Source organism: Lissotriton helveticus, chromosome 6 (genome assembly GCF_964261635.1).
Source record: "Lissotriton helveticus chromosome 6, aLisHel1.1, whole genome shotgun sequence".
Lineage (NCBI taxonomy): Eukaryota > Metazoa > Chordata > Amphibia > Caudata > Salamandridae > Lissotriton > Lissotriton helveticus.
In genome coordinates this window covers 1,131,780,065-1,131,802,301 of record NC_136067.1, presented here as the reverse complement: position 1 = coordinate 1,131,802,301, position 22,237 = coordinate 1,131,780,065, and the positions used below count along the sequence as shown (strand labels likewise).

Sequence of the window (22,237 nt, the reverse complement as noted above, 5' to 3'; positions counted from 1 at the left end):
ATGGGGCGTCCCAAACCTAAATCTTATACCAGTGAAGCGGTGGACAAAAGATATATTGTTGTTGAATGCGTTATGTTTGGAATATGGTCTGAGGGCCCTTAATGGCAGGACAAAGAGCGACCAAGGGGGAAATTGCACATTTGATAATGGCCATAACAAAAGCAGGATTGACTATGTCATCTGTAGTCTCGAGTTATGGTGTGGCGTGGGCGATTTGGAAATCAAGGGTAGACTAGAAAGCGATCATAATCCCCTTTGTGTTACCCATTCATGGTGGAGGGCCGCGCCTGACAACCCAGAGCCATGTAGCGAGATCGTACCTGTTATGGCTAATGACTCAAGAAGGGTGAAATGGCCAAATGTGCTGGCCAATTTGGCCACCTTGGATCACATTAACTTGGAGGTGGATAATGCTATCGCCGCCATGGAAACAGTCAATCCTGTAATACCGGGTTCCTCTACAACAACAGATATACATGACACATTCTTTTCTTTCTTTTTTATTAAATTAGTTAAGGTAAATAGAAAAGCACCTATCAAACTGGCGAGGTGGTTCAATAAGCAGTGCAGAGTAACTAGATTGGAGTTGGGTAGGGCAATCAAAAGTAGAGATAAGGCTTTGATTAGTATTGCCAGGAAACAATACAATGATAACATCCGTAAGGCTAAGAAGCAGTGGGATGAGGAGCATTGGGAGGAGTTACTCGAGGCTTCTGGGCTAAGAGATTCCAGACTTTTTTGGAAAATTGTGAAATGGGGCAGAGGTGGTACCCCTAAGAACCCAGACAATTATGTTAATGAGGCATCATGGGTCGAGTATTTTAAACCCCAGTACGCGGAGAATAGGGATACAATGGCCATAGAACCTATCTCAGTGGTATTTTGCAAGGGAGATTTATTCTCAAACAAAGAAGCAGAACTTGTAATCTCAACACTGCAAGGGGGGAAAGCTCCGGGGTTAGATGGAATTCCCTCAGACATATTTAAACACGATAAGGTTCGGTGGGCAAGGTACGTGACCGCGCTGGGAAATGCCCTTGCTAAAGGGGCTAAAATCCCAGATATATGGAAGGGGGCAATAATAATACCGATCTTTAAGAAAGGCGATCGGTCACTCCCGGCAAATTATAGACCGATAAGTTTGCTGGCCACTATCCAAAAAGTGGTGGGGAAGATGGTGGTCGACAAACTTATGGTCTGGGTAGATGAGAATAATGCTCTATCCCCTTACCAGGCAGGATTCAGGCGGGCAACCAGCACGGTAGATCAAATATTTCGCTTCACTATGCTACGGTGGGGGACTGTACTCCTTGGCGAAGGCAGCCTTTATGTGGCATTTGTAGATTTGAGGGCTGCCTTCGACCTGGTGCCTATGAGTAAGTTGTGGGTTGTCCTGAGTAAATAGGGGTCCCACCCGAGTTGCTTACATTAATAATGCGTCTCCACGAAAGCAATTTTGCTAAAGTCCAGTGGGGGAGGAACGGGGAATCTACCATTAATTTCCCAGTTGACCGGGGGGTACGGCAGGGATGTGCCATGGCACCCCTGCTGTTCTCCTTGTACATTAACGGTATAGTGGATAGGATGTTGGATGCAAGGGTGGATGCACCCTCGCTAGCGGGCATCAGGGTTCCGATCCTGATGTTCGCTGACGACACCCTGATTGTGTCCAAAACCCCGGCAGGACTCCAGCGAGCCTTGAACATATTTGATATGTTTTGTAAAGAACAAGGTCTCGAAGTTAATGTAAGTAAAACAAAGCTGATGGTTTTCGGAAAAAGGCGCCAATCTCAACCAAGGGTATCCCTGAACAACACCAAATTGGAGGTAGTAAATGTTTTTACATACCTAGGGGTGGAGATTTCGAGTAAATTTGGTTGGTCGAGACATATTGAGAAGGCGGTACTGAAACACCAGCAGATCTCAGGAGCACTCCGGGTAGAACAAGTAAAATCCAAAACTAGGCCTATAAAACCGGTCCTTATGGTATACGATGCAAAAGCCTTGGGTGCAGCCCTCTATGGGGCTGAAGTTTGGGGTTTTGAGAGGCTTGATACCCTCCAAAGATCAGAGAACAGGTTTCTGAGAGGAATAACAAGTCTCCCCCAAAGCACCCCACTAATACCACTTGGTCTGGATCTAGGAAGGAGATTGGTTAGCGATCGTGCCAGACTAAGGCCTATCCTCTACTGGAGACGGCTATGGACGACCGCAGAAATTAGACACTATGCTGAGGGTTTTTTAGCCTTAGTTAAATCAGATGTCTTCCACAAAATTGCATGGCTGAAGATGCTCAGGGATCTCCTCGCTGAGCTCGGTCTTTCCAAGCTCTGGGAAAATCCAATTGGGGAAGTATTCCCTAGTAAAAATATTATAAAGGCCATATATTGGGATCACATAGAGCAGAAGCTCTGGAGGAGCGTAACCTCAGAATCTATGGGGGGTAGATTTATGGAAATTAAAATGAGACCTGCCCTAGAACAGTATTGGGACACTATAACTGTTCCGTTAGATAGGAAATTATTTTTCCAGTTAAGGGCAGGTTCACTCCCCCTGAGGTCATTGACGTCTAGTTGGAGAACCAGTAGTAGTTCGTGTTGCCCGTCATGTGGCGCTACCAACGAAAGTATTGCACATTTCTTATTTTTGTGTGAGGCCTACGTAAACCCGAGAAAATCCTGGTTGGCACCTGTTTGTAGAAATCTTGGTGTACTAAGTGGTGTTGAGGGGTTGAAAATTATTTGTACCTCCACCGAAATGTCCATTGTAGTAGGAACGGCAAAATATCTGGGGTGGGCGTGGTCCATACGCCGGAGGGCTTTATCTCCCAACTTGCATTGAGTCTTATCACTTTTTGAGAAAGCTTGTATTACTATTATTGCTAAGTATTTTATGTGTGTGTATTATGAATTTTTAATTGAAATATGTTGCCAAATGTATGCTAAGAGTTTTGATTGTATAAATTTGGGCATGTTCCAGAAGGCGGAGGGTTTATCTATCAACATGTACTGAGTCTTAGCACTGTTTGAGAAAGCTTGCACTAACTAATATTGCTAAATATTTTATGCGTGTGAATTATGAATTTTAATTGTATTATGCTGTCAAATGTATGTCAAGAGTTTTAATGCATAAACTTTTATGTGTGTGCTTTTATGAGTGTATAACTCGAATAAAGCTTTTTTAAAAAAATAAAAAAATCAGATACTGACCACTACCTACCTGTGCCAGGTTTCGGACCAGTAACCAAGGAAATGTATATATATTTTTTTTATTTGATTATTGCCATTTCAGAAAAAAAACAACATCAACAAAGTAAAGTCTACAGGGAGGGGACGGGGGGACAGTTTAGGTGCTTTACACATCAAGTCATGTTTTCTTGTACTGGAGATAAGGACGAGGATACACCATAAAGGGTTGGATAGCCAAATTAAAAAGGAATACAGATATCAAGGGTAGCATGGCATTTTGATTCGGCTGGTAATATAGGGGCGGCAATTAATCATGCAGACAGGGCCCATCATCAGGCGGGGGGTTGTCTCTGTGTCTGGTGAGGGCACAGCAGTGGATAAAGTTTCAGCTGTCTCTCTCTGTCCCAAATAGATCACTAGGGTCCCCAGATGTCTTTCAGACGAGACCCTATTGGCATGAGCCCTGGAAGTATGCAGCGTCATGCAACCAGTCCACCTCTTTAGATGCAGGCTGTCTGCGCCAGTGGATGGCAACTCGTCTTTTAGCCAGAAGTAGGAGCATAGCAGTGAGGTGTCGGGAGGAAGGGGGCGGGGGCATCTTTGACGTAGCTCAAGAGGCCGACCAATTCAGTCAGTGGTGGTGAGGGACCATTAATCTAGGCTAGTTCTCTGTAAACTTCAGTCCAGAAGCTAGCTACATGTGGGTAGTACCATGCAAGGTAGAAGAATGTGGCCTGCGGGGCAACACACCTCAAGCAGCACGCCTTGACTAGGCCCATGCGGTGCAGTTGCACAGGTGCACAATATAGTTGATGTAGGAACTTAAAGTGGATAAGCCAAAGTCTATAATTGGGTGACAGGGCAGCCGATTGACCATAGAAGTTTGTCCACTGCACCTCAGGGATGGGAGGGCTTGTGTCAAGTTTCCATGCCACATGGGCTGCAGGGGCACAGACCAGCACCTTTTCTTGCATTGTGGTGTACAGACGTGTTACCAATTTGAGGGGGAGGGATTTGTTAATAGGTGGCCCAGAGCATACAATGTGGGGGGAAGCACGGGGAGCAGCATTCGGCATGCAGCTCAGAGCTGGTGATAGAGGAGGGCATCAAGAATGCACACCAGCTTCAAGTGGGAGAGGAAACTGACCATCCGGTTAAAGATCTCCAACTGTGTGGAGGTTTAGTCGGCGGGCTCGTCATCTAATTCCCTCATCCATCAGCGTAGAGATCATGGGGTTGGGTGCGAGTGGTATAGTAGGAGTGCAGAGACATGATAGCGGGGTCTGTCACTGCAGTCCGTCTTGTGCCCATCGGACACAGGCCACTGTGTCGATCTCTGCGCACTGGAACTTGTTCGGCTGGTACAGCGCAGTGGCAAAGGGGCAGGGGACCGCCTGGTTCGCCTCCACCCCTGTGTGATGCTGGCACAGTGTGAGGTATAGCCAAAAGTGTATGTATTGTGCTTGTGCACAGTACGCACAAAGGTGAATGTCAGGCGCGTTTTGGCCTCCCTGTTGGCAGGGTAGTGTAAGCTTCTCACACGCGATCCTTGGCTGTTTACCTGCCCAGACCAGAGAGAGTTTATATTTGAACAGAATCATTTCAGACATTGGGCGGTGAGCGGAATCAGAAGATTGATAAATAGATAGAGCCGCTTAGGTAGGACAACCATGTTGGCAATGGCCATCCTCTTGCCATGCTGAGCTGCGACTAGGTCGGGATACTCTCCTCCAACCAGGTCATAACCTTACCATAATTCACCCTCCACAGTTCGTCTGTATCACTGCTAAGCCATATTCCTAAGTATCAGATCGGTTCAACTGCACACTATAGGGGGCATTCAGACTCAAATGGTTGTGCATCTGAGGTGGGAGGGAATAGGGTGGATATTGACCAGTTCATGAAAATGCCAGATTATCCGCCAAACGTAATTACCTCTTGTATAATAGGAGGCAAGCTTGTTTGTGGTTCTCGTATATAGAGCATGATGCCATCCGCAAACACAGACACCAATAGCCCCACGGCTATGAAATTGAGACCCCTGTGGGATGATGCTGTTGCAGCCAACCTGCTACGGGCTCCATTGCTATTGTAAACCTAGAAAAAAACTTTTTGGACTTGCCAGAAGTGCTGACTGCATCCTACCTCAATGAAGAGGGCTGACTTCTCAGGATGGATATTCGATGTGTCCTTGTGCAAAGAAGTCCAGGCCCATACTATGGAATATTTGTCTTCGGGTGCATGACCCCCAGTACTGGCATGAAGGGAGGGTTTGGGGTGGTTGCATAGTGAAGGGAGTTCTAGCTTCTTAAAGTATTTGCAAAATATGCTGCAATATAAGTGAGATTTCAAATCCTGTAATTCAGTTTCTTGTGTATATTTTGCAATTGAGTTATATTCCATACCCCTCTGCGAATTATTGAGGAAAATATTGTAAAAATAGCGTATATGGGCATTTATTTTAAAATAACGATTAAGAAAACTAGAACCACTAGCAAAAGTGGAATAGGATCGATAACATCTTAGGTGATGTTTTGGGGTTCTCCTGGGAAAACTGTGTGAGTTTCAAATCAATTCTTTAGAAGTCTTCCTTCAACTTTATAGACCTTGAATTAATAAGTGGTACACATTAGTGTGAGTTTCCTATTGCATCCAAAAATCTGCTATTACCCACTTAGCAAACACCAGTTTCCTACGCAAATTCCACACAGACAATACTTCCAATTTTCTAAAAGCCTTAATAACATCAGTGGCGATATCATGTAGGAGACATTATTATTTTAGACAACGTTTTAACTTATAAAAATGGCCTATTTAGCATGACCCTCCAAAATAGTAATCCATCCTTTTGCATTTCACTTAAAAGTACAATGCAAAATTGAAGAGGAAGTACAATTTTCCATTTTTATCTCTTAAAATCTCCTTCTAAGTCTTCACTAAATTCGCTATGTATTGGTGTAGGCAGAATATCTAGTAAACCCATGTGTGGCATATGGTATTAAATAAAGGAAGGTTCTGAATTGAAGTGTTCCATATGTTCTACGGAAAAGAGGCCAAGCATGGAATGGAATAGTGTGGTACCACTATACGCCCCTAAAAAAAGTGAAACCCTCCCTATATGAAACTGACTTCAGATCAACAGCACAAACATTGCTCCACTCCCACCTGGATGGAGACAACTGTGCTCAATGGCCTCCTCAACTCCACTTTGGGACCCATTAAAGCCATCCTAAATGATCTAAGGTCTTCTTATTGAGGGCCTATGTAAATGCAAGTACACCACCTCAGAAAGGAGGGCCTGCATCCTCTTTGACCAGGTGCATCACCAACAAGGCCATCATACAAATTCCCAGCATACATTGCCTTGCCATTAGTCATCATGGCAGGACAGTGTGAGGACAGCACCATACCAGGATCCAAGACATAGTCAAGCTGGAAACAAGGAATTCATAAACCAAGGATGTGAAAATGTATCCCTATCAACATTAGAACTATTATGGTCCTCCAGTAATGTTCCTAGGTTCTCGCCCTTTGTTCAGTGCTCCACTACTTCCCCAGATTTGTGCTACGTAAGTATACTCACATACATACATTGTTACAATTGATCATCATTTCAAAGAGAGCAGGATTGATAGGACATAGAAATGAAGTGTTCCTTCATCCAGCAAAAGGGATTTCTCTAAAGGGAGGACAAGGATTGACTAGGTGCGTGCACTTTCAGCATTGGAGACCGGGGCAGACTGCAAGCCCCAGAGTGCCTTGAGAGGAGAGGAAGAGGTGGGTAGAGCGTTGTAGTGCCAGTCGGGCTCTTGAAGAGGCTTTCTCCCCTTCTTCACCGTGGGACATGCCCAAGCGTGTGAACAGTAAGTATACTACAACTGGTTCTGTTGGGTAAACAATTTCTTTACAGTTCTAATAATGAATGTACAAAAAGAAGGAAACACACTTTGATGGGAGTCAATCAAGGTTAATATAATGTAATATTTTTCTTTTTGTTTTTACTTTTTTACAAAGTTTTCCAAAATATTTCGGCTGTCACAAGAAAATATTTACAATTGAAAAAAGCGAAGAAGTGACTTATAAGTGGATAAGTGATCTAAAAGTGACAAGGTGTTTTTGAGTGAAGATACTATGTACAGTGCTATAAACACAGTTTATAAAATGTAGAAATCAATGGGCATCCGTCCCTAAACACATGAATCTCCAATTCATCTCATAAACATTCTGTTCTTGTAAGTGGGATGGAGAACATAGGTTGTGGATTGTCGAGGTACATCGACGTTTCGACCAAGGATTGTGCGTAAATGCAACGGAGTCACAGCGGGTCTTTTTCAGCGCATGCACAGGGCATGAGTGGGTCCGTCTTAGCCTGTTATTGGCCAGGAGAGCCTGGGATGGCCCGTACCTCTTGGCTCGTTTCCCTGGGACAAGCTGATCTGGACTCTGTCACTTGGTAGCAAGGTAGACCTGACACTGCTGTAACAATATGAGGAGAAGAAGGATTGCCCCCTCCAAAGTCACCCATTACTAATTACTTGCCCACGGTAATGGTGGTAATCACATCAGAGTTCGAACAGGTGGAGGAGTGCATTGACGCATCACAGAAAAAGGCCCAAAAAAATCCCCTGGAACCAGGGGTGATTATCATCAATAATTGGGGGCCTAATTCTTCAACTTCAACAGTGGGCGGACATGGTGATATGCAGGAAGCGGGTCTAGAGGCTGACTTCTCTAGAAAAGTGCCCCATGCCTCTTCATATGTAACAACTAACACAGAGGAATCTAATAGGGGCAAAGGCCTCTTTGTTAGTGTGCCCCCGCCCCCCAAAAGAGAAGGAATGTGAAGAACAGACCCTCAGTTAATATGGATCAAAACGGCCACAGTGTCCCAAAATGAGGGGTCCAAACAAATTCTTGATAACGCAGACGATATAAAAGACAGCAATACATTTGTGAAAGAGTCACTGGAACAGTTCATGATTAAGTCCAGATTAGATGATTTTTGGAAAAAGTTAGGGGCATATTATCAAGCAGGGCGTTAAAATTATAGCCGTTTTAGCGGCAGAAAACTGCCGCTAAAGCCGCGATAATGTGCTTGATAATATGCCCTGGAGAATTCCAATAGAAGCCCATGTTCACACCAGAACATGGGTTTCTATTGGAATTCACAAGGCCATATTATCAAGCACATTATAGCCGCGTTAGCGGCAGTTTTCTGCAGCTAAAACTGCGATCATTTTCAACGCCATGCTTGATAATATGCTCCTTAGAATTTAAGATAACAATATTAATCAAACATTAGATGGAGCAAGTACTTTTGCAATCCTTTCTTTCGAATGATGTTACAATATGCACCAGTACCAGAGCGAGGCAGCTGAAGCAGTGGGTAATTTCCCCAGAAGGCCCCTCATCTTGAATGGTGAAGGGGCAATCCATGCTGACATACAGAAAATAGACACTAATTGTGATCAAGTTAGAGCTGTGGCTAATCAAAAGGGCATGCCCAAGGATAATGGCCCAAAACCTATCAATGAGACAGAACTTATCGGTATAAGGCCCTTGCGATTGCCACCTGACTGCACCCTCTATGTGATTATATTAGGGAACGTACCATCGTCACGTTCTGGGGTGAATGAAGACAAAGAGGCGTTAAAACGAAAGACTTCACACTGATTACAATCTAAAACAGGATTTAAAGATGACCTAAATAAGGAGATCCTCTATACCCGGAGGACGAGCTGGATTGGACAATCTACTAAAACCTCAAAAGGGAACTGCATAGTAATTAATTTCAGAGATCCAGAGCTTCTTCATAATTTATCACAAAGTTGAGATTATCTGGCTAAAAATCATGAAGGAATCTGAGCCCATCCACTTGGCTTTTGCTATAAACTCACGCTTCTTTGTAAAGCTTATTAAACCAAATGTCCAGAAAGTGCAAACTCCCTTTTCGCATACACAGCACCAATTTAATGTCCATGTGAGCAATCGCTTTGAATTAATGAGTGACCTGAGCACGATTGATTGGCTGCAATTTATTTTATTTATTTAAAGAGTTTTATATAGCACGAACGTGAGCCTTGGGTATCAAAGCGCTTCACAATTACATGAGGTAGGTTAGAATTACATCTTGTATAGCAGAACGATTCACAATGATATGAGGTAGGTTAGGTATACAGCCATATAAAGTATTAACATAAATATATACAATGACATGAGGTAGATTTAGGATACAACTTGATATCAAGGTGTACTGGGACTTCCAGTCCAAATTAGTTCTGAAATGTCTTCTTCCCGTGCATTCTACATTCATAAGTCAGGAGTAGTATAGTACCGACAGAGGTTATCCCCAGTATAGCTGGTGACTTTCTCTTTACTTACATCGTTGTTCTGTTTTGGAAACATCTATGTCACGGTGCTAGTTATGTACTGTCTTGCCTATGGAAGGAACTTACTATTAGAAAGATCTTAGCTTACCTCTTAAATGTTTCCGTGTTTGGAATTTTGCTAATGATTGGAGGGAGTGACTTCCAGATTCTGGGGGCTGCTCCTGAGAAAGCTCCATCATACATTTTCTTCTTCCGGAAGATGGGTGGTCTCAGCAACAGCTCCTTGGCACTCCTGGCTGGTCTACTTCCTCCTGATAACTCAATTTATTTCTGGGCCACGTATCCTGGTGTTTTGTAGTGGAGCGCTTTGTGGATAATACATGCCATTTTAAGTTGAATTCTGGCTTCGTAAGGTAGCCAGTTTAAAGCTTTCAGGTGTGGAGAGATATGGTAAAATTTCCTCGATCCGGTGATGAGTCTTGCAGCTGCATTGAGGCATGCTTTTAGTGGCGCTGTGGACATTTTTGGTAGACCTGCTAAGGTTGTACATCCATATTCAATCCTTGATATGACTAAGAATTGGACTGCCAGTTTGAGATCCGCCAAAGAAATTAATGGTTTCACTTTTCTAATGTAGTTCAAATGAAATCGGGCACTTTTTGCCATTGATTTGATGTGTGCTTTCATGTCTAGGCTCTCATCCAGTGTGATTTCTAGTGATTTCGCTGAGTCCACTAGAGTAGGGGTGCAGTTTAGTGCTGTGTTCAGTTTGGTCCATTCCTTCACTTCTGTTTGGTTCTTTGGTGGTGAAATTATTAGGAATTCCATTTTTTGTGCATGTAGCTTCAGATGATTGCTAGTTAACCATTGTAAGGACATTTTTAAGGCCTCATTCATTAACTTGATGTCTTCCAGAGACGCAATCTTAATGTATATCTGTGTGTCGTCCGCGTACATGTGATAGGATATGTTTGCGTCTCGGAGAATTTATGTAAGAGGTTCGACATATAGGTCGAACAGTGATGGAGATAGTGTAGATCCTTGAGGGACTCCAATTGAATTAGGGAATGGTGGTGATAGTGTCTGGTTGACCAGGAATCTTTGCGTTCTATTCTGAAGGAAGGATTCAAACCATTTCAGCACATTTCCAGACATTCCCATCCTGTCATGAAGCCTGGCTAGTAATTTTTTATGATTTACCGTATCAAATGCAGACGAAAGGTCAAGAAGAACTAGAAGACATGTTCGATTGTGGTCTAGGGCTTGTGCTGCATTGTCGACAATATGTAGGATCACTGTTTCCGTGCCGTGGCTTGTTCTGAATACCGATTGGCAGTCGTCCAGCAGCGTGAAATTGGCAATGCTATGGCTCAGTTGAATTTGCACACATTTCTCAATTAATTTGGCAAGTAATGGAATGTTGGTCATTGGGCAAAAGTTTTTGGGATCTGCCGGGTCCGCCGTAGGTTTTGTGATGATAGGGACGACTACCTGTTTTTAGGCATTCTGTAAGTATCCCTTGGGATAGAGAGGCATTTATTATTTTTGTCCATATTGGAATGACGATATGGCTGATTTTTTGGGGGCATTTAGAGGGGAGTGGGTCTTTATAGTGGTTGTTGGATTTGATATCCGAGAGCATTTTGGCGATGATATTCTGGTCATACAGCTTGAAGGTATCCCACTGTGCCTTGTTTTTTGCCCTATTATGGTCGATTGTCGAGGTGGTATTGTTCGGTGAGGGTGGTTGGTTGGGAACGTTGTCAGCTGCCATCCTGAGCTCTCTTTCAAGCGTGTTGGCCTTGTCAGAGAAAAATGTTGAGAATTCTTCACAACTCAGTTGCGTTTTTGTAGTTTCTTGGGCAGATTTGGCCAACTTATTGGATTGTTGCTTTAAGATCTCGAATAGTTTCAGTGGCCTGTTTTTGGCGTTATCCAGTTCTGATCTAATAAATCTCTTTTTGGAATTGAGGATCTTTTTGGTGTACTCGTTTCTGATTTTTCTGAGGTATTTCAGTTCGGGGGATGATGGGTGCTGTCTCAATTTTCTTTCAGCATATCTTAGTTCCCGCCTATCTTCATTCAGTGTTCCATTAAACCATGGATTTTTAACCTTCTCTGTGACTCTTTTCAGTTTTAGTGGCATGGTGGAGTTGAATATATTCGTTACTGATGTAGTGTAGTGGTCCGTTAGATCATTCACATTCTGCAAGTTGTTAGGCGAATTAACTTTCTACTAGTAGTTCAATATTCGAGCAACCACTGAGCAACATGACTACACAAAATGGGGAGATGGAAGTTTCGCTTGACTCTGTTTCGCAGACACAGGAAGCCCTGTCTGGTTGCCAGGGATCCAAATGTACGGCTAGAATCCCAGGTGTAGCCAATGGGCCTAAGCTTGATTTCCTGGAAAGGTGCTAATCCAACTGCTCTTGTTGTGCGAGTTCCACTTGCTGATGCCTAATGCATTTCGATACACCGTCCCTTCTTCAGGGGAAAAAGTAGAAGCTCTGTTCTTGCTCCTTACAGTGCCGAACAATTCCAAGATCCACATGGCACAAGATTTTGTCTTTAAATAAGGAGGGGAGCAACATTGTCAGATTATTTCAATAATCAGGATTGCCCATTGCGCGTGATTTTAGTACTCCTTAAACGAAGGATCTTAAAATTGTTCTGCACTGTAAGGAGCATCTACTTTTTTTTCAGTCGTTCTGAGTCATAAGATCATAAAAACTGGAAGGAAAAGTTAATTTGCATTCCTGTGCTCTATTGTGAAATGTAGATCTTGCAGTGCGACCGACAATCTAAGCAACTTGGGATTTTTAACCCTTCATTGCTATCAACCACTGGAGTGGTTTGTGATCTGACAAACCACATACCTAGTACCAACCATATACAACCATAACATTCACAAGGCCCACATTATGGCAACGCATTCTCTCTCAATAGCTGTCTAGTTAAGGCCACCAGAAGCTCTTTACCCTTTTCATCAAGTTAAGCCTGTACTGCTTCAACTCCATTGTCTGACGCACCCAACTGTGCTATGAAGGATTGACAGTAGTCTGAGGCCTTCAACATAGTTTCATTGCCACAATCTTCTCTTCACATACTCAAAAACGATGGGACACTTCTCTATCCGAATAACCTTATTGGGCTGCTTTTCGGATGTCAAAGCTGTCAGAGGCCCCTATGGTCACATAGGAATACAAAGTTTCTGTAGTAACCAATGCGTTCTAGAAAGAATGTCACATGTTTGGCTAGTGGACACTTTCCACTCCAACACTGAGTAGCATGAATCTTGCTATCCAACTGGTGAATCGTCCTGTTGCACTCGTGAGGCCCCAAGGTAAATTACATTGTACTGTCCCAGTTGGAGAAGATCCCACTTCCCACTGAGGGTCTTTGGGAGAGTTTCTATCAAGCTCCTAAAGGTCTTGTTTAACGTCTCAACTAATCACTAAGGGGCATATTAACAAGTAACAGGGAATATTAACGCTAAAGGCGCTTAGCGTTAATTGTTTTAACGCCCGCTATCTCTGGATAATATCGCCTGGTTATCGTGTAATTAACAACTCTAACCGCCTAGGCGATAAAAAATCCAGCGATAGCGGCATTTTGGGATGTTATCGTTGGTAATGCAGCGATAAAACTACAAGGATAGGGCTATCCTTGTTGATAGCCCATGATGGACTTAGCCATGTAATCCACCTCCCATTGGATTACATGGCTAAGTCTGAAAATGAGCAGATGTAAAAAAGCAGCGTTAACCCTGATTAGCGCTACTTTTTTGTTTCTTAACAGGGTTAGCGGGAAGCTTGATAATAGCTTGATAGCTTGATAATAGGAAAAATGTCGCTTAGCAACATTTCTCCTATTATTTTGCTGTGGAACGCCCACTTTGCATCTCATTAGAGATGCAAAGGGAAGCGTAGTGAAAAAGGGTGCTAACATGCGATTTTGCATGTTAGCACGCTGTTGTTGATAGGGTGATATTTTTATCTCCGCTTCTTTGGCTTTTAAAGCCAAAAAAGCGTAGATAAAGCCCTTGGTAATATCCCCTTTACTTTCTGTATGGTATGCAGTAGAGGAAATGTATATCATACCAGCTTGCTCTTACATCCCTCTCATATAGGAGGAGATAAAATTGGTTCCTTGGTTTGAAATACTTGGAAATATAACCTTTAAAAGATCCCCAGCTACTACTTTTTAGTTGTTCTCCTAAGAAGTACCACTTCTGGATACCTGGTGGCATGATCCTCCTCAATAAAGATGTACTTGTAGCTTGATGCTTGGGGGGGGACCAACAATGTCTAATCTCACCAACTCAAAACAATCAGTTGCAACTGGCAGAGGCATTAACTTTGCTTTAGTCTTACCTAGACTTACCATTTAATTGGCAAGTGGAACAGTTCTACAGAACTTCTTGGGGTGACTCTATATCCCTTACCTATTAACAGAGGCCCAAATTCTTCATTTTTTCACGCAGCAAACCACTTTGCTGTGCTGCGGGAAGGTAAGGGCAGGACTGCGCAATATTTAACTTTATTTGGCAAATTCATGTCCTTTTCTAGAGCTTGATCACTTTTGGCTGTCTAGCGCCAACAAAGGCACCCTTGCGTGATGGTGCAAGAGTGCCTGCGTTGTAGGCTGGATTGTGATTGTTACACCTCACCTGAGGAGGCATAGCATTTTGATGCATCACCAGATCTACCACTAATGGTAAACCCGGGAATGCACTAAAATGTATAGGTGGATGCGTGAGAACACCCATGTTCCACGCATGGAATGCCTCCTTGTGGTAGAGTAACGCAAAGCAGCGATTTGCGCTGCCTTGGGTTACTCCAGATTTATCAAGGCATGCAAGGTGGCCTTGCATAGCTTGATAAATCTCACCTAGGTTTTGCGTGCAACTTTTGCCCCACTGCATGGTGAAAAGCCAACGCAAAACCTTGATAAATCTGTCCGAGAGGGTCCAACCTATCCTGCTCCTAATGCTCAAGTATCCTGTTAAGGGGTTTTAGTGGGCTAATGACAGCAGTAAGTTCATGTGCACTAGTGAAACCATTAGCCCCTTGCTAGCTCCTTGTTCAGGATTCATTGCTTCACCATAAAGCAGTCCATCCTCCAATCCAACATGAAACTTTCCAACTACTACTTTACTGACGTGTCCCTCGGGCTTCCTTTAGAAGTCTCACAGGCATAGGGAACTCTATGTGTGTCTTGCAGAATTCCTCCTAGGTAGGTTCTCCCACAGATTACAACCCCTGTAGCTCTGACAGTGACCCAGAGTCCACCGCTTGGTCTGCTTCGGGTATCTCATCCTTCTTTCCTTCTGGAACGGAGGCTGTGGATACCATAGCTAGTGTCTTTTCAGAGTCTGTGCTTATTTGCTTACTACCCTTTTGTGGTCCAGGCAATTCGGGAACCGTCCCAGTCTCCACCTTAGACTGATGTGCAACCTGTGCTTCGGTCAACACAGTTCATGTGGTACGATCCGTGTAGGCTTCTGAACCTGGCACTAAACCAGGGTCGATCAATTTATTGCCCAAGTCATCTCACACATTGCTTCTCTCTCACGCCTATATAACCATGGCTGACTCACCATTGATTTCTACCTCAACTCAGGTAATCGGATACTCCATGTCCTTTTCACTGGCTACCAACTCAGTGCCATTGGCACCAGGGAGAATTTGCTGGTTTTTTAAAAATACTTTCCCTCAACCAAAGTTCTGTAAGCCCCTGTATCACTTAGTGCAGGAACATTCAGGCCATTGATATTAGCTTGCAACACAAATGATATGTAGAGGGGGAAGGGTAAACAGGGTTAAGGAGTGCAGATAGAGTAAGGCAGACCAGCAAAAGGGAAAAGTACTTCAGGGGAAACAAAGTGGTCAAAGTGAGAGACAGATAAAACCGACCAGAGTATCTGTGAAAGTGTAAGAGGGGAGGGGGGGAGACCACCGGATGGGTAGACTAGAAGAAAAGGTCAATCAGGTGCAAAAGGAGCAGTCCCGAGGAAAAGAGGATATGTTGAAACCGCCAAGAGGGAAGACTTACAGAAGCCGATAGCAAAAAATAATAAAGGTAGCTGACTCCATGGGTCCACGAAGGGCTGGAAAAGGGGAGGCAGTCAAAGAGTCACTGAGGGAGGAGGTGGGAGAGGGGAAAGAAACACAACGGGGAGATGAGGAAAAAAATGTCCGATGTCCGGCTGTGCAGGTGATGGCCAAGGGGGTGAACTAGAGCCAGACTCCTCTATAGCTGTATAGGACAGCTCCACCGGGCATTGGCCAAGGCTGCTCGGGCTCCGCAGTAAGTACAGACAGTTGTGGTTTCCGCCCAGGGGGCATCGTTATAGTTCCATCAAAAGCACCGGTCCCGTTGTTAATGGGGAGCGCCGTCCGTCTCATCCTCCAGCTCGCCCCCAGGTCAAGAGTGGTGAGAGGAGAAGTGGAAGGGACAGTTACAAAGTCTGCAGATCTTCCCCATTTCCAGCAGTAGTAGTGAGTGTTGGGCATTTGTGCAGGATCCCAGTGGTAGGAGGACCACTCCCAATCCTCTACTGGGTGTGTCTCCCTTGCCGCTGTGGTCCCTCTCGGAGAGTTCCCTGTAGCCCCGGAGAAGAAATGCTGGATCCCTCACCAACAAGGGGAGAAAAGAGTGCTTTTGTGGAAAGCCCACTTGTGGTGGCCATCTTAGAGACAGTCAGGCTGGTATGAATGTCCCTCACTGCTGTAGGAGGTATTTATTGCACCGGCCTGTCCTGAGTGTTGCCGGCAGTTCCCAGGTAATCTCTACTCCCAGCACTATGCAACAGGAAGCCGGGGGCTCCAGAGTCCATCATTTGCTCTCCCCGCTCTGATGATAGAACGCCTGTGCAATCAAGAGGGTATGGCACAGGGCCCTGCATCCCGGAAGGTGCCGCGATTGGCGTCGGGGCAGTCATCACGTCGAGGCTCATGCGAGACCCAGCAGGTGTCCACAAAACACCGTGCAATCTCCCTGGCCACAGCTAAACTTAAACTTAAACTTTCAATTGAGTGTTTATGAAGCAGGTCATTTACCTAACTACACTCCCTCAAACGAAAGGCCATTATCTCATTTATCATTAGTTAGTAAAGAAAAACTTTTTGGGCGCTAGCTTTTGCACCCTTTAGGTAGAGAATGATCTACTATTATTTACAACATTCACAAGAGAACACTAGATAAGAAAAGGAAGAATGTACTTACCTGCTCAGGAATATCGAACTTCAAATTAAGTGCCATCTGTACAAGTTTAAGTTACAGACAAGGCATACCATTCCATTACGAAGAAAGAAGAGAGGCATAAGTCACCAGAAACTTGGGTAGGTGTATTAGAACCCAGTTAATAAAGATAATAGACTAACGATGTTAAGAGAAGAAGAGTATTGGTTCTAATAAAACATGTATTGCAGTTCCAATGTAATTACACCACCTTGCAAGAACAGAAAATAGCAAATGGAGTGAAGACCCACAAAAGGAATCAGAGTAAGAAGTGTGTCTGTCTCTTCTCTGTCCCATCCCCTTTCCCCCCTGTGGGTTCCTCAGTTAGTCATGTGCTTGGTAAATGTGGTTGGCTGGGAAACTATAGTGGGGCATTGGGAATTGACGTCATTCTGCTCCTGTGCATCTTAGGCAACAGTCTTCCTGACAACAGACTACAATTTTCCTGCATGGACTTGTAAAGACCAGGAAGGGCCTTGGGCCAGAACCCCATCTTCACTGCAACCTTAGCAAAAACCTCCAAGTAAATTGACTCATGTGCCAGTACAAATCAGTAGAATCCTTCCCAGACCATGACCAGACAAGTATTGAAACCACATCCTCACAACATGCAAAGCCAGCCTCATACAACCACCACACATCATCAAACTCCCAGCCACGCTTTCTGACTCATGCTCATCAATGCATGCTTGGAAGCACTGAACACTCCAGACTTTGCAAACCTTATCACCTATCACAGCCTTGACACTCTCTTTGTCACAGAAACATGGCTCACTTCCACATCCTTGTACAGATTAGTTATCCTTGTTCTCATAGGCTACAGTATCCAATGTGTGGATGCGCCCATGAGAAAAGAAGAAGCCTAGCCATAAATTATAAGGTAACCATCAGTCCTCCTGGTCATGCACCCGTGACATGCAAATAATACCTAAGTCTATTTTGCAAATCATATGCAAATTCCCACTATCTGCATCCCTGTACTCCACCTGCACTGCATCTATAGATCTCCTGGTCAGAACAAGGACTTCAAAAATGAATATTCAGACCTCCTCATCATGTCATCCTCCCAAAATACCCAACCCACCCTCCTCTGTGACTCTAATGTCTCAAATAACTCAGACAGTGATTACACAAGAGATTTCCTCCTCAATTTCATTGACACACTCAGGGGCATATTTATAAGCCCCTATTGGCACAGGAACGTCACTTTTTCCAATGTTCCTGGGGTGATAGGGGCTTCGCCTTATTCACAAGGCAGTGTTAAACCACTTAACGTGGCTTATCGTCGCCTGGTGAATAAGGCCCCCACTTCACTCTACACTTAGCCTGAAACGGGTGGGCAATGGGTGTAAGGGTGGGCGTTCCGCCGCAACACCCATTGATTTTGTTGCTGTCTGATATTTACAAGGGTGGCGTAAATATCGGGCAGCACCAAAATTAAGACCAGGGAAAACCTGGTCTTACCATTGCGAAACAACGAGAAATTTTTATTTCTCCTCATTTTTGCTGTTTGTATGTGTGCAGCACATATAGAAAGAGAAGAATGCCATGAATTATTGTTTATCCTGCACATAAACAATCTTTCCCTGCATCACAGGCACCATTTCACGATGGGGCAAGAGTGCCTATGTTGGTGCTAGGCAGCTACATTTAGCACCAGCACTAAGGGTAAGGCAGGGGTGCACCGTATTCCTGGGATTATCGTGCATCCCTGTGTTTGGAAATTGTCGTAGCGCAGCGTTAGCCTTTTTGGCTTAACGTTAAAGCAGCGCTCCAACATTTCACTAGTAAATATGCCCCTCTTGGTGGTACAGCTTGTAACCCTACCAACTCACTCCAAAAGCCATATTTGGACCTCGTCTTTTCAACATCACCAACCACCTGATGCAAACTACCCAAACCTGCAGATTGAACGGATCATATCTCCATCCCATTACCTTGTTCAGTGTGCAACCAACACACCAAAGCCAACCCAAGAGATTAACAAAGCTTCCTATGAATAAGGGACTTCTCCATTAACAACCAAAGTGCAAATTGTTTTCTCACCCTGCCCCTTCAACTCAGCATTCAACATCAACTGACATCTAAATGACCTGAGCTACTTTCTGGTGCACCACTGTCAACACCAACACTCTCCCTGAAACTGCAAACTCCTCAGCACCTAAGATCATCATGACAACAAATGTTCCATCTATAAAAAATGGCAGAAAAATAGATTCCCACAGTGTCCTTCCACTGCTAAAGTCTTTGCGCGCAATGCACACATCACTCAATCAATTAACCAAAGCCTAGTACCATACCAACTTTATCAATAAAACAACTAACAGATGCATAACACTTTTCAAGACTAGCAATCATTGCATCAACCCCGAGCTGACTCACCAATCCCGCGCTTCACAGAGAAGAGTAATACAAGACTATACCCACTTCTCCTTTTACACAAAACCCTCTATAGTGCTCCCCACAATAATCATCATTGAAATCCCACCTCTCACACACCTCACCAACATCCTCAACTACCTCGAAGCTGTCAGTTATGAAGATGATGTATTACCCTCATCCTTTATCAAAGCATTCTTAGGACAAGCCCTCTCAACTCTACTCAACATTGTCAACACCTTCCCAACTCAAGACTTCTTCCTCTGTAAACTACTCGTCCATCACTGACTTACACTTCATTGGCAAAATCATCAAAAAAGTTGTCTAAGCACAACATGAAGATCATATCAGTGCCAGCTATCACTGAATGACTATCAGTCCAGCTTCAGACACATCTAATAATCCTTTATGGGTTTCCGGAGTAGCGTGCTACTTGACAAAGATACTCGACAAAAAAAAGAGCTTTAAGCACCCCGTCAGGGGTAACAAGTGCTGTATATATACAAACCTTTTTTCCTCGTCTATCCTTCTGAATCCAAATAACTGCCTAACCTATCCACCACCTAAAATTACTTTCGTATTCCACTATAAAAATTCAACACTAATCCTTTATGGGTCCCGGAGTAGCGTGCTTCTCGTCGAAAAAGCGCTTCAACGCCTCGTCAGGGGTAGTAAGCGCTATATAAACGCAATTACAACACAATACAATTGAGGCATGGAAACAGCTACCATCAAATTTGTGGACAAGGCTCTCCTGATCACAGATAAAGATGACCCTACCTTCTGATACTGACGGACCTGTCAGTTACTTTTTACTTTCTTGATCTTTCCTTTCTCATTCACACCTATTTTTACCCTCCATCTGTTCTTCGTCTACATTTCCAATTGACACTAGTTCATTAGGTCCCCTACGCTTAACATTGTTCAATTCACCAAGCAATGCCTGCCCCTCATGCAGCACCTAAATGAAACATAGCCCCACAAAAACAATTGCTTCCTATATGTCAACAATAGCAAGCAGCTACTAGTCCACAAATGGCTCCACGACATAAGCTTGGATGTAATTCAAAGTCTAACGTTTGACCAATGCCAAATTGACAACGACCTCAAGGAAACACTGCCAAGAAAACCAAGATGGCTTGGTACTAGCTTTCACTACGAAAGAAAGTGAAACTGTTCTCCCAGAAAGCAACTTCAGAATTACTGTTTAAGCCTTGTACTTTGCATCTGGATATCGATATTTCACTGCATTGTAGCATCCCTGACTGCACATTGGACTATTGGAAGGGGAAACATCCATCACAACGCAACTTTTACGACGCACTACCATTACAACGCAAGCCATTACAACGACTTGCGCTGGAGGGCGCTGGAGGATAGGGAATAGTTTAATTTACTATCCAAAACCTTCCCTACTATCCACGGGGACTGGAGTTGGAATAGTAAATTAAACTATTCCACTATCCAGCACCCCGCCAACGCAAGTCGGTGTAACAACTTGCGTTGTAAAACCTGCTATGTAAAGGCATGAATAGTAAAAGCATGCGTTGTGATGACATACATCCATTGGAAGGGCATCCAACATACTGTAATACTTATCAACATGGGCCTTACTAAAAATGGCCACATCAACTCCACCCGAATGGGACTCCAGTATGACATGAGCAAATACATGGTATTGTAATTGCATTTATTCAGCCCTTTATACCCCATTGTGACAAAGCTCATTATTAAACGGTAACATGCTGCATTGTGGGGAATCCTTGGTTGGGAGTCTGTTCGAACTGCATGGGCTTATGTGGGAAGTGTTTTTGTTCAGGGCTCTTATTGTGTCTTGGATCACAGCGCTTGGATGTGTGATGGGGGAAGGAAGGAGACCGCCCTCAGGTGATGTTAGCTAACTGCTATGAATTAGTGCCTAGCGGGCACATGCATCATTGGTTTTTGCATTCGCAAACGGTGCGAATCGGAAAAATCGGCCGTTTGCGAATGCAAAAACCATTTTTGGGATGCATCAAACTTTTTTGCACAATTCGCATTTTTTTGCATTTCTAAAAAATGCGAATGCATTTAAGGAATCGCATTTGTGCGATTCCTGAAATGCAATGCATCATTTTTTTAAAAATTGCGAATTTGGAAATTGGAAGTGCAAATTAACACGAGGTTGACCCTCGTGTTAATTTGCGAAAATTTTAAAAAAAGCAAAAAAATGCATTTTTTCAACTTGCATGTTACAGACACACATGTCCTTAGGACATGTGTGTGTGAAACATCCACTTAAAAATACATTTCAGGGGTGCAGGGGGGGTCCTTTGGACCCCCCCTGCACCCATGGAATGCATGAACATTATGCGAATTCTATTTTGCAAATTCACAATTCCCATTGATTCCTATGGGCCTTTTGGCCCATAGGAATCAATGGGAAATGCGAATTAGCAAATTAGAATTCGCATAATATTTGCGAATCTGTAAAAAATGCGAATTTTACCGAATCGCTAATATTATTAGAAAATATTCATGCATCCCGTTTTGCGAATTCCAAATTGCGATTCGCTATTTTTCGCAATTTGGAATTCGCAAACGGCCGGGATGATGCATGTGGGTGATAGTCCCCTAGCAGTTTTGTAGTGGTTTCAAAAATACTCCCAATTTAAATATATTACATACCTTTACTTATTCCAAGATCCTTCAAAACAGTGTTATCTTGGCGGACATCCGATACAACCACATTCCCGTTTTCATTTTCCAGGGTGATGCCACTTGAGATGCTCCCCCGAAGACCAGGAAGAACAACTTTGCCACCATCTTGCAGGAAACCCTATAGAAATGATAGCATCAATAGCATGTTAGTGTTTCTCTGCTGGTGGATTTGGTAGGTTTAGTAAACAAGTTTGATTTATTTCATTTTGTCAAGTTTCTTCAAATGTGGCAGTGAAATACATTTCGTATGAAAAGGCGTTAGCGGAAAACCACTTCATCAAATACCATTGTCTATGCATTAAATGGGTAATGTAGAGTAAATGCACTATTCTTCATTGTGTATCGGTGCTACAGAGCCAACAAAGGCGGAGTGAATCAACTCATCAAAAAACAGAA

At 43.7% G+C, this 22,237-nt stretch overlaps 1 protein-coding gene across 1 annotated transcript in view; it reads right to left on the bottom strand.

The window, feature by feature from the left end:
- Window positions 1–21,977, bottom strand: part of LOC144763309 (neuroblast differentiation-associated protein AHNAK-like) — a 39,839-nt gene extending 17,862 nt beyond the window's left edge. Inside the window, 1 exon segment of the mRNA XM_078648784.1 lies at window positions 21,809–21,977. Coding sequence (XP_078504910.1) covers window positions 21,809–21,977 — 169 coding nt within the window.
- Between the last annotated feature and the right edge of the window lie 260 nt (window positions 21,978–22,237).